At 42.3% G+C, this 17,092-nt stretch overlaps 1 protein-coding gene across 1 annotated transcript in view; it reads left to right on the forward strand.

The window, feature by feature from the left end:
- Positions 1 to 17,092, forward strand: part of cadm1a (cell adhesion molecule 1a) — a 488,723-nt gene that overhangs the window by 380,817 nt on the left and 90,814 nt on the right. The window contains 3 exon segments of the mRNA XM_022196138.2: positions 2,946 to 3,098; positions 6,262 to 6,399; positions 15,205 to 15,363. Coding sequence (XP_022051830.2) covers positions 2,946 to 3,098; positions 6,262 to 6,399; positions 15,205 to 15,363 — 450 coding nt within the window.

A 17,092-nucleotide genomic window follows, 5' to 3' on the forward strand; every position in this document is an offset into this window, starting at 1 on the left:
AGATTTGCATGAAAATAACCTTCAGATTTCTTTCTTTCAGTTTGTACTGAGTTTGGGCTTTTTGTTAAAGAGCTGTGAGAGGATTTTCTGGTGCTTTAATCCAAAATATAGCAGCAAATTGTCTCCTTTGGGTCTGTTTTGGCCAGAAAAGGAGCATAAATGTAAGTTTAGATTCTATTTTGTGACGCACGCTTTCTACTTTTATTCCCTTAATGTGGTGACAGAAGGTCTCATAGACAGTTTGGTTCAAATACGTGAAATCGTCTTGATTAATAATGTTTAAATCGGTCAAGTTCGTCTGCGTCTGTTGGACTTTAAATGCAGTTATTGTTACAGATCATAATCGTAATGTAGTCCAGCTCATTTTCCATCTCATTACGTCTGCTCCGAGGTCAGAAGTCTCCATGTTTAACGCTTTCTGAGGCTGAATATGTAAAAAAGAAGAGCCAGAGGATCTAAGGAGTGCAGAGAGCAACGAGCCCAGATCTGCTGCCAATCAGAGCAGAATTAATCAGAACATGGAAGAGGAGATGGAGACGGTAGGCTTTCATCCTGACCACAGTACAGCTGAGGGAGTGTTCTTAGGTAGGAGGGAAAACAAGGTTCGGATGAGGAAGGAGACAGGATCTATGGGTTTGTCCTCAGATTCCCAGGTTGGCCAACTAAAGGACGAGGAAGAGGTTTGGTTCATACAAACAGAAACTAAACAGAAAGGAGCATCAAAGTGTCAGCTTCTGATTTTCCTCCTTTTGTTTTCTCTGTTGCATCACGCTGCTCTGTGATTGGCTGCCGACTAATTAGATTGAGGTTTTTTCTGTCTGTCTCCGTCTTTGAAGCCGAAATGACTGGCAGCAATATTTGTCCTGAAATTCTATAAAAATGGATGAAATATTTCTTTTATTTCTCGACCACGCCTTCAGAGAGCTGCTCGCTGGTTTCACTTTGTTCATTTTTTTCGTTTAGTTCTCAGAGAAATCCTCTGATGGATTAAACAAACAGACAAACCAAACCTTTATCATTTTGATATATTTATAAAACAATAATAAAAAATGAATAGCTTCTTTGATGGTTTGTGCTTGTACGTTCTGGAACAGTTTATGGAAACAAAATGAAGTAAAATACTAAATAATCCTGTTTTTCTTTGTCATTATGTGTGAGGACTGAGAAAGTACGGCTCGGTTTGTTCTGTTCCTGACTGTATTTAAAATCTGACTGCAGACAGTTGACATGAATCACTGAATCATTTAAGAGGCAATAAATAGTAAAATATTTATAAATATTTCAGTTTAGAACAAGTAGAGAACTTTTTGATGCAGTATGGCTCAGTTTTAAGGCCATAAATCGTAATAAAAAGAAACAAAAACAAGAGTTAAGTCCTTTACTTGCTTATTTTCCAATAATGAAACCAGGAATCATCACGGTTCAACATTTTTCTAAGTGTCCACGGAGTTAGCGATACTGGATAAAACCCACAATGACTTTCCGTATTATTTATATTTCATTACTTCCACTTTTACCTGCTTTTCTCTGCTCAAACACAGCCTGCAGTTCAACCCAGTTCAGTGAAAAAGTCCCTGAATTTTTGTCATGTGAGTCTCTCTGTTCCTGACTGGGATGGAGACCACAGGATTTTCAGTTTTTACAGAATCCGGTGATTATAAAAGGTTTATTTTTACGAATGCTTTAAACGAGATGTGGAATAAAGTGACTTAATAATGTCACAGTTTCAGACAGATGAGTAATTCAGGCACTGTTGGAAAATCCTTTTTTTTTTTTTTTTTTTTACCGTTTTTGGTTCAGAAAAATGACGCAGTTTTGTTAATTCTGTATTCCAAACGCGCCTTTTTAAACCCATTGGTGGGTTTTGGTCAGAAAGGTTCACACAGTTTTAATGAAAGAAGAGTTTGTAGCTGTTGGTGACTTTAAATCATTTGTCAGGATTTTACCTACACAGTGCCTTAAAATATATAAATACAGCTTTTATTTTCATAAAAATACACTGGAGATATGAAAGCTCAGTGACTAAATACATTAATTATTATGCTTTAGAGGAAGAACGACTACAATCAGCTAAAAATGCTTGCAAAAACGATTTGATTTGAGTCCGTAGTGAAGGATTTTCTGAAATGATCTGATGTCGGTTAGAAGCTCTTTGTGGAGGAAGCTGATGTCGTACTGTCTGTCTGGTCTTTGGATAAACGTGAGATAAAGTTTTGAGGCTCAACTGTTTATTTGAAGATGATCTTATAAAAAAGAAAATCAGTGAAGATCTTTGATGTTTAAATAACCTCATATAACTGACATTTGGTAATTCACCTCCTCTATTGTTAGGATTTTCTGCTTTTGTTTGTTTTTTTGTGCTTGGAAAGAGAGTATTTGTTTTTTGGGGGCAGTGGTCAGAGAAGATGATGGAACTCTGACCTTTAAGAGACTCTGATGAGCAGCTTCACTTTCAAATATTAGCTCAGAACTAAAAATCCAGCAGAGAAATGAATAAAAGCCATTGTTTTTGGTGAATTCTTTATCTCAGGATTGTTTCTTTGACACTGCAGCTCAAACCTTCCAGAAAGGAAACGGGTTCATAGTGTTTTAGGTTTTATCTCTGTCTATCGTTGCTATCCGCTCTGAAAAAGTTGTTTAGAACATGGTTGGTTCCATCGTGGATGTGGGAATTAGAAAAGGCGACATCACACAACAGCTTCATGAAAAACGCGTCTCTCAGCAAGCATCCGGCGTGACTGAGAATGAAACGGGCTGAACGTGTCGAAGTTTTAGTCGTGTTTGAAGCTGAACAATCAGAGAGGTGCTGGAATAAAACGAAAACACAACGAAGGCGTCGTACGTACAGATGTAACCTCCACTGCATCGTTTGCTCTTATTATTATTATTCTGATTGTTGTTCTGTGTGTGCCTCCAACAAAATGAGTTTCTGTTTTCTCTTGCAGCTCTGAAAGACGCTCGCTTCCAGCTGGTCAACTTCTCAGACAACGAGCTGCGGGTGTCGCTGTCCAACGTCTCGCTGTCAGACGAGGGTCGATATGTTTGCCAGCTGTACACCGACCCCCCGCAGGAAGCCTACGCCGACATCACCGTGCTCAGTACGGCAACACAACACACACACACGCACACACACACGCACACACAAGACAATCGATGCAGGAGAGAGAAAACCTCGGCTAATTACCTTTTAGAAAACATACACCCCGTCAAAAGTTTTAGGACACGTTCTCATTCAAATAAAGTAGAACCTGTCCTACAACATTTGACAGGGGGTGTATCTACCAAATTTGGTACACATATGCAGCACATCAGGCTGAACAAAAAAGTCAGTGACAGCCACATTCCAAACCCAACAGGAAGTGAGCTATTTGGCGTTGAATGTCAGATTTTGCCCATTTTTCATTTTTTTCTAGAGCGAACTCCTCCTAGGGGGAAACTCCAATTCACCTCAAATTGGGCCAGTACATACAGGAGGCCTTAATGATCCAAAGTTATTAAAATCTTTTTCCAAAGTCAAAGGATGTGTCCGTGGCGGCCTCTGGAATTTGGATCCTTCGCCATGAAATTTCAAATGCTGTGTAAATGCCCTGAACGTGCTCCAATCTGCCTCAAACTTTACATGTATGATCAGAGTCCTGCCCTGATCACATCCATGTGATGAAATACACCCCCTGTCAAAAGTTGTAGGACAAGTTCTACTTTATTTGAATGAGACAGTGTCCTAAAACTTTTGACAGGGGGTGTACATCCCCTTGTTTAGCAACATGGAGGACAGCTCAGCGCCTGCAGGAAAATATATTCATAAAATGCAGATAGATGAAGCTGCAGTGAAGCTAACTAAATATGCATGTTCATAAAATATTGATAGATGAAGCTGAGGAGAGGAAACGGGAACAAATTCTGAATTCAGGATTCACTGCTAACGATGAACAGCAAAGTTTCTGTCATAAAGCTTCTTTTTACTGCATTAACAGGTGAATGACAAAGGAAGTCATTCTTTCCCACAGAAAACTTTGCTTTTTACCTGCCTGTTGTTTTAATCAATCAATCAATCAATCAGACTTTATGTAGCGCTTTTTATATGCATAAATACAAAGTAATTTACAGATTAAAGAAATAAACCCCAACATGTTAGACATGAACGACTCAAACACAGAATCAATAATGCATGTAATGATGAAACACCAGATTAGATAAAATAAGATCTAATAAAATAATTAACTAAATGAGTGAATACGTTAGGAAATAAAGTAATTAAATGTTAAACCAATGAGTAACTAACTAAATTACAAATGCTGTTCTAAAAAAGAGTAGCAATAAAGTAAAATGTATCAAATAAATCAAAAGCCTGACTACAAAATTAGGTCTTTAATGTTTGTTTCATAAAACATATTTATTGTCACTGAAGCTTAGCGACCTGCCCTGAAGTGTGAATATTTCTGCCTTTTCTTCTGTGAGAGACTTAAAGTTTGATCTGCATTGTTGTAAAATGAGCAGATTAAAACTCATCGGAGTGTCATCGGATGGTGGAATTGTGTTTTTGTTTTTTTGCTAATGCTTCTGCATTCTGAATGACTAGAAAGGTCAGCTGTCAACAAGTGTTTCCGCCAACAAGCTGTTTAAAGAGCGGCTTCACCCAGTTTTAATGTCGCTCCAATGTCACATAATGTCACGTAATGAGGAAAACTTCAGCTGCACAATAGAAGCGCTGATCCTGAATGTAATTAGATTCATTAATGAAGCTTTTCAAGTGCAGAGCAGTGAAATCAAACTACAGGAGGATCATTCCAGAACTGGAGGACATTTAAACTTCAACGTGTCTAAAGTTAAACCGTCTGCTCCACTTTGATTAATAATAGGTATTGATTGGCTCAGCTTATACATCAATGGTAGCATTTTTATTCCATGTTTTCTGTGCTGTTTGCTAACCCTACTCTAGTCACAGTAACAGGGTTGCTAATCCATGCTAATGTTAGCCTTTTCTCAGCAGTAGAAGCTAGATATTTAGCTAGCTGTTACTGCTGACCACTGATGGAAAACAGTCCATAGAATTATTCTGATCCTGATAATATGAGGTAGAGTGAGATGTTCAGTCAAGGCTGACAATGGATGAAAATACGAAAAATAGAAGAGAGGACATAGCTTTGCTCTGCTCATTCTTTAGGAAAACTGCTGGATGATGTAAACAACAAAAACAAGACACAAAATGACAGGAAATTAGACACAAAATGACCAAAACAAGGCATAAAATGACCAAAACAAGACACAAAACAACAAAAACAAGACACAAAATGACAGAAAATTAAACACAAAATGACCAAAATTAGACACAAAATGACAAAAACAAGACACAAAACAACAAAAGTGGGACATAGTGACAAAGAAAAGACACGAAAGACAAAAACGTCAACAGGTTCTACTAACATGTTGTGGGACACGTTCCATGAATAATAATAATTATGTAAAATGTTTTGTCGATTAAAAAGTGTTCCCAGAATTGCAAGAAACCTCAATGAAAAAATAAAACCAAAAAGGAGATTTTATTTTGATTAGAACAGTTTTTTTTTTTTTAGAGATTCAGTTTGGCCATCGGGGGATGGGACAAGAGAAAATGGCTTTTTAAAGGGAACTCCAGACTTATTTGGTATTTTAAAATATTCTTTTGTCCTAGTTTTTTTAGATTTGGTCTCAGGACAAGAACATTTACACAACAACTGCATGTTTTAGGATTATTGGATGCACAATGTCCTCTAGCTCTGAAATGATCCGTATGGTGGCTGCTCGATGAGTTAATAAAAATGAACATCAGAATAAGTCATGAACAGGAGTTTGTCTTTGTGTGTATGAGCGTATTTACACTTTACAGCTTGTATGTTTTGTACGAATTACAAGCAGCAGTGGATTCTACAGCCTCAATAATAAAACATAAAAACTGTTTACCTCGTAGTTTAAAATTTTATAGTGTTAATCGTTGAAGTTACAACTCAAACATAAATCTTACTACACACAACATGATAAAATATTGGTTTAATATCAGAGGATCCAGTCCGATAAGACACAGTGACGTAAATAAAAATGACTCCTGTAATCAGCAGAGCTTTAAGAAGCTCCCTGTCATCTGAACCTCAGTAAATCAGCATCGTTCTGGCCTGTTTTTGGCATCTTTTCTGTCATTTGAAGGTCCTTTTTCTCTTCTAAATTCTCCTCAGTAGCCTCCAGAGTATTTCCTCAGCATTGACAGAGTTTTGTCGGCGTTTCCAGTTCCTCCAGGTAACCCCATCATCGAGGCCCGCGATGAGGTCCTGAGCGAGGGCAACGAGACAGAGATGACCTGCACCGCCATGAGCAGCAAGCCGGCCGCCGCCATCAGATGGATGAAGGGAGATAAAGAGCTCCCAGGTAGGAAAACCACAATCATCAGTCTCCTAACGCAATATAAAGCAGGACATCAGAGCCGGTTCCTCTCACAAATATTCACTTCTGTGTAAGAATACATCTGCGGGACGCCGTGTTCCCCAAAATGTAGAGAAATGATCTGTCACCCGTAAGAAGTGCTCTGAAAGTTGGCTTTGAACGAGTCCTCATGAAGAAATGAAAAGGAGAAAACCAGGTCTGCTTTCGAACACCAGGACAGCTGATCCCGTACATATACTCCCATCTGCACACAGCTTTATCTTCAGAAGACATTTTTCATTCACCTGTTGGAGTCCAAGTGGAATTAGATTCTTAAATTGCTTCTTTTTAAATACGTCTGCTCTGTAAATAACTGCTGTTCTCCCTTCAGAGAAAATCAGGAACCAAAATGGAGGAACTAATATTTTAGATTTATTTTGTAGAGTTTTGCTTTTATTCAGCTGAATACCATGAGGTTCTGTGTGTTTCCATGAATGCGTGTTTTAAATCAATTAGTTTCACATCTATGTGTAAATTCTCTGATGTCAGACAGGACGTTCTTTCTGCATTTTAAAGGATTAAGTGATCTTCTCCTTGGAATCGTATTTATCTTCTATTTGACTGACATTATAGATCACAGTGTTAAAACTAAAGCAGAAGCCTTTGGAAACGTATGTGTTGTTGAATTATAAAAACGATTATTATCAGCAAAGACTGCATAATGACTGAAAAGGAAAGAAAAACTGAAAATACCAATTTCCTCCCATCCCATTTTTGCTCACTGTAGTCTCATTACTTATTGATAAATGAAGCTCTGGATCGCCATGGAAACAGCACAGCGAAGGCTAGAAGTAGAGCTAATAAGCTACAAAAAAATTTGTCAAAAAGTACATCCATTAACGAGAAAGTCGACCTACAAACCACGGATATTTTCTTATTTACACAGCCTGCAGTTCAGCCAAAAAGTCCCTGATTTGTTGTCAGATGGCTGATGGTTGCAGCTCAGTCACCAAAATCTTGTCAGTTGCTCTTAAAAGTGTAGAAAATTTTTTACAGAATCTGATTAATGCAAACAAATTCTTTTTGGCAGGTTTTTAAATGAGATGTAAAATAAAGTGATTGTGATGAAATGTTGAGATTTGGTTCATTTTGGAGACAAAACTGAAGTTCAAGAACCGTATCTGGTGATTCTCTGGAGATGATAATTGGTATGATTTTGTCAATTTTTAAAACAACGTGCTTCTGGGGGTCAAAGGCGTAACTCTGTTTACTGATTAAAAATAGCCAGAAGTCACAGAGAGATCACCCATTTTACAACTAAACAAGAAAAGAGTGGATGTTTCCGAGTCAAACAGTGGAGCAGTGACCTGCTGCTGGTTGTCTTCAGTTTAGGAACTCTGCTTGTCATTTACTCTGTAATTTATCAGACAAACTAACAGAAAAATAATAGTTTGAGGCCGTAAAGGTCTTTATGACAGCATAGATAATTACAGTGCTGGCTGGAATGGAAATACTGACAACAGAAAGATGTTTTATTTCATGTTGTTTAAAATATACACAAGAGTTGGAACATTTTTCAATGAAATGCTGCTACATTCTAACTTTTGAACACACGTATGCATCCTTTAAGCCCCTCGTACCAAATATACATACAGAAATGAACCACTTTTAGGGCCATTTTCTGTCTTCCTGCTGGATGGACACATTTACAGCTTCCATCGATGCTGCTGCATTTTAAATGGAGCTTTGCTGCAACTTTGAGTAGATTCCATTAAAGCGACGTGAAAACGCAGTGGTGGAAACGCAGCGGTAAAAGCGCAGCGGTAAAAGCGCAGCGGTGGAAACGCAGTGGACTTGCGGCGGTGGAAACGCGGCGGTGGACATGTGGCGGTGGACATGTGGCGGTGGAAACGCGGCGGTGGAAACGCGGCGGTGGACATGTGGCGGTGGAAACGCAGCGGTGGACATGTGGCGGTGGACATGTGGCGGTGGACATGTGGCGGTGGAAACGCGGCGGTGGAAACGCGGCGGTGGAAACGCGGCGGTGGACATGTGGCGGTGGAAACGCAGCGGTGGACATGTGGCGGTGGACATGTGGCGGTGGACATGTGGCGGTGGAAACGCGGCGGTGGAAACGCGGCGGTGGACATGTGGCGGTGGACATGTGGCGGTGGAAACGCGGCGGTGGACTTGCGGCAGTAGAAATGCGGCGGTGGACTTGCGGCAGTGAAAATGCGACGGTGGAAACGCGGTGGTGGACTTGCGGCAGTGGAAACGCAGTGGTGGACTTGCGGCGGTGAAAATGCGACGGTGGAAACGCGGCGGTGGACTTGCGGCAGTGGAAACGCGGCGGTGGACTTGCGGCGGTGGACTTGCGGCAGTGGAAACGCAGCGGTGGACTTGCGGCGGTGAAAATGGGACGGTGGAAACGCGGTGGTGGACATGTGGCGGTGGACTTGCGGCGGTGGACTTGCGGCAGTGGAAATGCGGCGGTGGAAATGCGGCGGTGGACTTGCGGCGGTGAAAATGCGACGGTGGAAACGCGGCGGTGGACTTGCGGCAGTGGAAACGCAGCGGTGGACTTGCGGCGGTGAAAATGCGACGGTGGAAATGCGGCGGTGGACATGTGGCGGTGGAAACGCGGCAGTGGACATGCGGTGGTGGAAATGCGGCGGTGCATACGCGGTGAAAATGCGACGGTGGACATGCGGCGGTGGAAACGCGGCGCTGGACATGCGGCGGTGGAAACGCGGTGAAAATGCGGCGGTGGAAACGCAATGAAAATGAGACGATGGAAATGCGGCGGTGGAAACGCGGTGAAAATGCGGCGGTGGAAACGTGGCGGTGGACATGCGGCGGTTGAAACGCGGCAGTGGACATGCGGCAGTGGAAATGCGGCGGTGGAAACGCAATGAAAATGCGGCGGTGGAAATGCGGCGGTGGAAATGCGACGGTGGAAACGCAATGAAAATGCAGCGGTGGAAACGCTGCAGTGGACATGCGGTGGTGGAAATGCGGCGGTGGAAACGCAATGAAAATGTGGCGGTGGAAACGCGGCGGTGGACATGCGGCGGTGGACTTGCGGCGGTGGAAATGCGGCGGTGGCTACAGCCCGTTGGCACACTGACAAACTGCATGCCTTCATCAAAGGTATCTGAGCTTCAGAAGTGTGTGCAGAGCTCAGGGGTGAACAGGCCTCCTGCCAGGCAGCTCCACCTCACAGCTCAGACAGTGAGCTTTGGAAAGACTTTTAAACAAAGGTCCCAATCAGAAGCTGAGCTGTAGCCCGGAGCAGCCTCACATTAAACCCTCAGCGGTCAGCTCCAATCTGGGAATGTTCCGATGCACCGAGGTCAGGGTTTGGTTTGGGGTTAACCCTTCCTTCTGACGATCCGTAAATGTTCCTGCCGATCAGGAGAGTCTTGGCAGAGCTAATGCTGTTCAAAGGTAGAGCTAATGCTACTGTAGTCTCTCACTGAAGCTTCCTAATAAAGCTAAATATATGGATCTGAATTCTGTAAATTCTGTTAATGTTTGTCTGCACAGCTGCACAAATACAAAACATGTTCATGTCTTGATTGCCACAAAATCAGATTTGTCCACTACATACTGTGTGGGGTCACCTCAGTTTTCTTCACCCCAAATACTGTCTCTTAAAACCCTCTGAATTCCCAAAACCCCCAAAATATTTCACCAATAATCATAAGTATAACATGTAGCAATTGAAAGGATTGATTAGTACTGAATTTTACAATGGTCCTTGAACTCTCCATGATGTTTGGTTGGAAAAGTTTACCAAATCTAAGCTACAAATTCTGAATATTCTGTAAAAATTGTAAATATTCTGTAAAAATCTAAATATTCTGTAAAAATCTAAATATTCTGCGCTCCTTGTTGCATCCTATAAGTCATTAATGACTCAGCTGCAAACAACCATCATGTTGAATTTGCAGAAATTCTGTGATGTTTCGGGTGGAACTGGGCTCAACTGCAGGAAGTGTTTACACACGGCAAAATAAAAATGGAAGTAGTTTGTTCCAGTGTTGGTACCACCTGTAGGCTCCTGATTAAATGTTGATTCTTATTCTAGATTAGATGTTGATTCAGGTTATTTGTTTTTTCCAATTTTTATAAAATGAGAAGTCAATAGCAAGTCAACTTTAATTTTTTGTTTAGGATTTATGGCAGTGTAACCTCATCATGCTGAACAAACACCTGTCTGAGTTCTCTCTGCTTGTATCCAGGGTTGTGTTGTTTCCATAGAGATGTAGGATTTTATATTATATCTGTCCGTCTATCATCTCAGTGGGTAATAATGGAAGAAGCAATGACCAGAAAGTACTCGGGGTTCAGGGGGTTAAGGATTGTATTTATCCTGAACGCTGACGGTGCCACGGTTCCTTCAGTAAACTCTGACTAATGAGGTTCTGTTTCTCTAGTAAATGTTCTAAATGAAATCCTGATGCTCTGTTCAGAGTTTCCTCTAAATAGGATCTCTGTGCTGTGTCATTGTTTGCCTTCAGTGACGTTTCTCCTCTTTGCTGAATATTCACCACCTCTTTAACTTCATCTGTGTGTTCAGTGATTGGTTTAATGCCGGCTGCCCTTCAGTCCACACCTCTGCTGTTTGCTCACACTCGTCGGGGATGGATTGACATTTACTAAATAGGGTCAGCACTCTGTGAAGTTCCACAACTGGTGCATGCTGTTCTTTATTCTTTTTCTCTTTTTTGGGGGGTGCTTAATGGCTCACTTGTCACAACACTGCATTTGGAGCATGCCATTTGCTTTCATCCATTTCCATCTCAGGTGAAAAGGTGCCGGCAGCTGGAACAGCCCAAAACAATCGGCTCTCATAAAAGTCATCTATCTGTTATTTTATGTAAACCTCTCAGCAAAAACTGACATTATGGCCGTGGCTTCAGTGTGACTCTGCAGTTCTTCAGTTTAGCGGCGCTGCTCTGCCGATGCTGAAGAGAGAACGAAGAGAAAGAATGGCTCAGGGTGCAGAGTTCTGGCATCAGAGCAGAATTACTCAGATTACCTTCAGCCGGAGCTGCTTTCCTGGCAGACTTAGTTCTAATTAAACGTCCCCAGAATTTAACTTAATTAGCTTCAGGGATAATCAGGCTCTCTTAAATATCATTTAAAGGTTGCAGTTGTCATGCCTGCCGATGTAAATCCAGCCATCGCTCCTAATGTCCACCCTATTATCTTACTATTATCTGTCTCTGATAGTCCACTCCTGAAGCTAACGCTGCAGCCAGAGTCACAGCAGTGCAGGTCAGTCCTTTCTGTTCTGTTAATATGAAAGAAAAAGGAAGTCGGATGGAGAAACCAGTCGGTGCTTCATTGACTGACAGCGACCCGAGCAGCCATTAGCCTCAAGTGCTGAGAGACAACCACAGGGTGATTTCAATTACCCCGCTCTGCCCCAGCAGGATCACCGTACAAATGGAGAAAAGAATATTTGTGGGCCGAGTAAGTGACAGAGCTGGGGGACAAAAACAAGACCTTAATGTAACGCCGGCCTGCTCCTTTTCTGTTGTCAAACAATAAGAGTTAAAGTCATGAAATGTGGAGGAAAAGAGGAACGCTTCCAACCTTTAGCTTTAGTTTGACCTTCAGATACGTTCATCTGCTGGAGAAGCTCCAGAATCTCTGAATGGACCAAGTGTTTGACGTGTTTTCAGACAGAGAGCTGTCGCTAGTTCATCATCAACAGTCTCTTTGTTATTTAAGGACTTTTCTAGTTCTGTTCTTCAGAAATCACATAATTCATCACCTGCTTTTCCAGTTTTACATCAAAAATAATCGGTTAAAACAAAGCGCCAGTCTGATTAATAAGCAATGTATTAAATGCACGAATCAGTTTTTAAATGTTGTATTAGACTGGTGATGAATTAAACCATAGTTTATGTAAATGGAACCAGTCTTAAGGCGTACAGCAGCAGATTCAGTGGATGAAGACATCTCTCTACTGTTTTCATGCATGTGAAAAGGCATTTTGATTCGAGCAGACCCCATCCGGTTCTCGCTTCAGGTGCATCAGAAGCCTCTAGTGGTGTTTATTCATGACAGCCTGTTCCTTCACACCAGCCACATCACAGGTTAGCGTTTCCCAGCGTTCCTAAAAGACACATCCCAAAGGTTAGCGTTTCCCAGCGTTCCTAAACGACACATCCCACAGGTTAGCGTTTCCCAGCGTTCCTAAAAGACACATCCCACAGGTTAGCGTTTCCCAGCGTTCCTAAAAGACACATCCCACAGGTTAGCGTTTCCCAGCGTTCCTAAAAGACACATCCCACAGGTTAGCGTTTCCCAGCGTTCCTAAAAGACACATCCCACAGGTTAGCGTTTCCCAGCGTTCCTAAAAGACACATCCCACAGGTTAGCGTTTCCCAGCGTTCCTAAAAGACACATCCCACAGGTTAGCGTTTCCCAGCGTTCCTAAAAGACACATCCCCACAGGTTAGCGTTTCCCAGCGTTCCTAAAAGACACATCCCACAGGTTAGAATTTCCCAGCATTCCTAAAAGACACATCCCCACAGGTGAGCGTTTCCCAGCGTTCCTAAAAGACACATCCCACAGGTTAGCGTTTCCCAGCGTTCCTAAAAGACACATCCCCACAGGTTAGCGTTTCCCAGCGTTCCTAAAAGACACATCCCACAGGTTAGCGTTTCCCAGCGTTCCTAAAAGACACATCCCACAGGTTAGCGTTTCCCAGCGTTCCTAAAAGACACATCCCACAGTTTAGCGTTTCCCAGCGTTCCTAAAAGACACATCCCCACAGGTTAGCGTTTCCCAGCGTTCCTAAAAGACACATCCCCACAGGTTAGCGTTTCCCAGCGTTCCTAAAAGACACATCCCACAGGTTAGCGTTTCCCAGCGTTCCTAAAAGACACATCCCACAGTTTAGCGTTTCCCAGCGTTCCTAAAAGACACATCCCCACAGGTTAGCGTTTCCCAGCGTTCCTAAAAGACACATCCCACAGGTTAGCGTTTCCCAGCGTTCCTAAAAGACACATCCCACAGTTTAGCGTTTCCCAGCGTTCCTAAAAGACACATCCCCACAGGTTAGCGTTTCCCAGCGTTCCTAAAAGACACATCCCCACAGGTTAGCGTTTCCCAGCGTTCCTAAAAGACACATCCCACAGGTTAGCGTTTCCCAGCGTTCCTAAAAGACACATCCCACAGTTTAGCATTTCCCAGCCATCCTAAAGAGGCAGCTGTCAACACACCGATGGCTTCGCCCCATGGCTGAGCTCCAACGCTAACAATGTGTTCTTAGTACAGATTCTGCAGCTAAAATATGAACTGATGAGCCTGTCCTCAAACCAAAAACGACCACATAGGTCGTCTGTACACGCCCGTATTACGACCCAGTGTTACGTTTTGACTATGCGACCTCTGGCGGTTGAGTAAATATCGACACTCTGGAGTCGCAGGTGAAACGTCATCATGAACAAACTTTTATCTAGCACTATCCCTGTCCCTATCCCTAACCCTAACCTTAACCATAACCCTAAAAACGTGTTGGGAAAGTGAGAAAAAAGCCGTTTTGCGACGGAAAAGCCGTTTCGCGAATTAAATCCCGTAATGCGTTCGTTTCCCCGTAGGGGCGCAAACGTTCATACGACCGCATAGGTCGTATTCCGGTGCACGGTGCAAACGACCGATGCGGTCGTATGAATTGGAGGACTTGTTGGAACTGATGGTTGCAGCTGTTCATGTTAGCTCCCATTTCTTCCCGCTCCAGCATTTTCTTTTTGCAGACTTTTCCCTTTTTTTCTCTCCAAGTGTTTGTTTTATTGATGGGGCACTCTGGTGCAGAATGACTGGAAGTAGGGCAGAGGGGTAGAAAGAATCCATCTTTCTTTGTAACTCGGCAGCGTCTGCATCCATCCCTCTTATTTCTGCACGGCTGTGAGGAGGTTATCCTCTTCGTTGTATCTGGGAACATATTGTTTGTGTGATGGTACAGAGCAGCCACTAATCAGAAGGGGATGCTTTGCAAGCTTCTCATCTGAAGGTTGCTGTGCAATCAATCCGCCTTCATGAAGCCTCATGAGAGCTTCCAGTGGTACAGTAGCCCCTGACAGCAGCAGTTTTTAGCTGAGTCACCTCACCGGACCGCTCTGAAGGACGTCCTCACTTCCAGAGGAAAGAAGGCACCTCCTATCTGCAGCCAAACGGTGCTTGTCTTTGTCTGCCTTCAGTATTTTAAACATTTTTTTGCCTTGAGTGCGAATATTCCACCCTTGTTATTTTGTGAAGTAAAACTTTGTGTTCTGTCCGTTCAACTAAACAAGCTGCTCTCAAAATCCTCTGAGGTGAATCCAGCATGCATAGAATAGTTTTCACAAATGGAAGGAATCCAACACTTTTGATAATATTTTTAAAAGGCTTTTCGAATGAAAGCATGCAGACTTTATTGATATTTTCTTCACAACATCATCCCTAAACCTCAGGAGCTCCTGCAGCAGGGATCCAACCAACCAGCAAAGCATCAGGAATCATTTAAATGATCACAAAACAACCGGCTGTGTTCAGTTTTACCCAAACTTTAGCCTCTTAGGGGAAGAATGGTGGAGGAGCTCTGGGAAAGTTCTGCTTTAAATCCACCAGCTGGAGGGAGCTTTCTGCCCCAGTTCAAATATCTTAGGTAAATAGAGAACTTTAGAGGTGTGTTGGTTTATTGTTTGTGATGTCTTCCTTTGAGAGACATTTCCAGAGAGTTCTCCACCTTCTTCCACAGTTTATTAAAGCTGTATGACTGTGTTTAAGTCAGCTGTTTTTATTTTCCACAGGAAAGCCCAAAGTTGAACTGACCTACGATAAGATGTACACGGTGACCAGCCGGCTGACGTTCACCGTCAGCAGGGAGGACGACGGCATTCCTGTGGTCTGCATCGTGGACCACCCTGCCGTCAAGGACTTCCAGGCGCAGAGATACCTGGAGGTGCAGTGTGAGTATCTGTGCTGCTGATAAATCAGGAAGCAGCATTATGCACGTTTCTTTTTTTTTATTTTTTATCCTTGCCGCATGTCTCATCAGCTTAACTCAGACACTTGGACTGCGATAGAGTAGAGTGTTCCATCCCCACTAATTAAATGCATAAATTAGCTTCTTTTTCTCTCTAACTAAAACTTTGGTGTGAGACATGTATGGCAGTGACATTGGAAGGAAATCCTCTCCATGCACAGGTTCTGATGAATAAAAGGGGAATTGGAGTGCTGCTTCATTTCCACTAATTAAATCACATAAATTCCCCACATTTTTACGCCACTGAAACTTTGGTGTCATTAGAGAGAAATGAGCTCAGTTTCTGATGAGTAGAATAAGAACACATGGTCAGCTGTAAAATACACTCATATCTTTGCTCTTCTGCTTTCCATTTCTGTTAAATTTGTCATCCCCTTGAAGCTCTACTGAAGGCAGCTGGAGTTGACTTCAAATGTCTAGGTATCTTTGTGTTTAATTAAGTGTCCTTGTACTCACAGTGATGTCATCTGGGGGTAACGAATGCAGTATTAAGCAGTTTAAAAGTTTCATACCCACTTCCAAGGAGCTATTTTCTGGGCACAATCACATCTAGAAATATGCTTCCTAATGTTGCTCTCCACAGAATGGTCTGACCGCACCTCATTCTCATTCTTCTATAAGAAAGAAAGATGCTCTGGCTTGTTTGTATTTCTTTCACCTAATCACAATCGTGTTTTGTGGCTCCAAGCCCAGGATGCAGCACTGGTGTCCCTTCAAAATAAAGGTGAGGGGAACTTGTTTTGGTGGAAAATCAGATATTTCCATAACAGACTTTTCATCAAAACACAGTATTTTAATCGTGTAGGTTGCTGCTCAGAGGCAATGGAGATTTTGAAAATAGTAACACTCAGATATCAGAAACAGAGAAGAAAGCTGCACTAAATATGTGACCAAAGGCTGGCTTTTACCCATAAAGAAAAAAATGAAAGTAAAGGTGCTCTGCTTTGATGTTTGCTTTTGAAATAATCAGTTTTCTTGGGTAGCTCTAAGCCCACGTTGCAGCAATGGTGTCCCTTCAAAATAAAGGTGAAGAGAACTTATTTTAGTGGAAGATTCTCAGAAAAGTTTTTTCTTTATTACTAGTGAGTAAATGTGCAGGAACATGCCCAGTCCTGCCTCAGTGCATGATTGAAAGAGCTCTGTCAAAAAATTCACCATGTAGGTTGCCACTCAGAGGTCTTTGTTGTTGTTTCTTTCATTTTAAAAATGGCAACACTCAGATATCAGAAACAGAAAAATGTGCTTTGGCTTGTTTGGATTTCTTTAAACTAAGCACCATTATCTTAGGTGGATCTAAGCCCAGGATGCAGCACTGGTGTCCCTGCAACAATAGAGTGAAAAGAACTTGTTTCGTTGGAACATGTTTAGAAAATCACACTTTATTGACCAATTAAGGGTCAATAAACGTACAAGAATGTTTCTGTTACTCAGCAAATGTTGTGAATCTTTTCCTTTTAGATCTTTAGAGCCATTCACAGACAGATCCAAGCAGGCCTGCCTCACTGGACGATCTGAATCTTTGTTAAAACTCGCAGTTTTCACCACGTAGGCTCGGAGGTTGTTCCTTGTAGCAGAAACACTCAGATATCAGCAGTGGATGAAAAATGCTGCGTTAAATTTGTGTCCAAAGGCAGGCTTTTAAAAAAAAAAAA

The sequence above is a fragment of the Acanthochromis polyacanthus genome, chromosome 17 (genome assembly GCF_021347895.1).
Source record: "Acanthochromis polyacanthus isolate Apoly-LR-REF ecotype Palm Island chromosome 17, KAUST_Apoly_ChrSc, whole genome shotgun sequence".
Classification (NCBI taxonomy): Eukaryota; Metazoa; Chordata; class Actinopteri; family Pomacentridae; genus Acanthochromis; species Acanthochromis polyacanthus.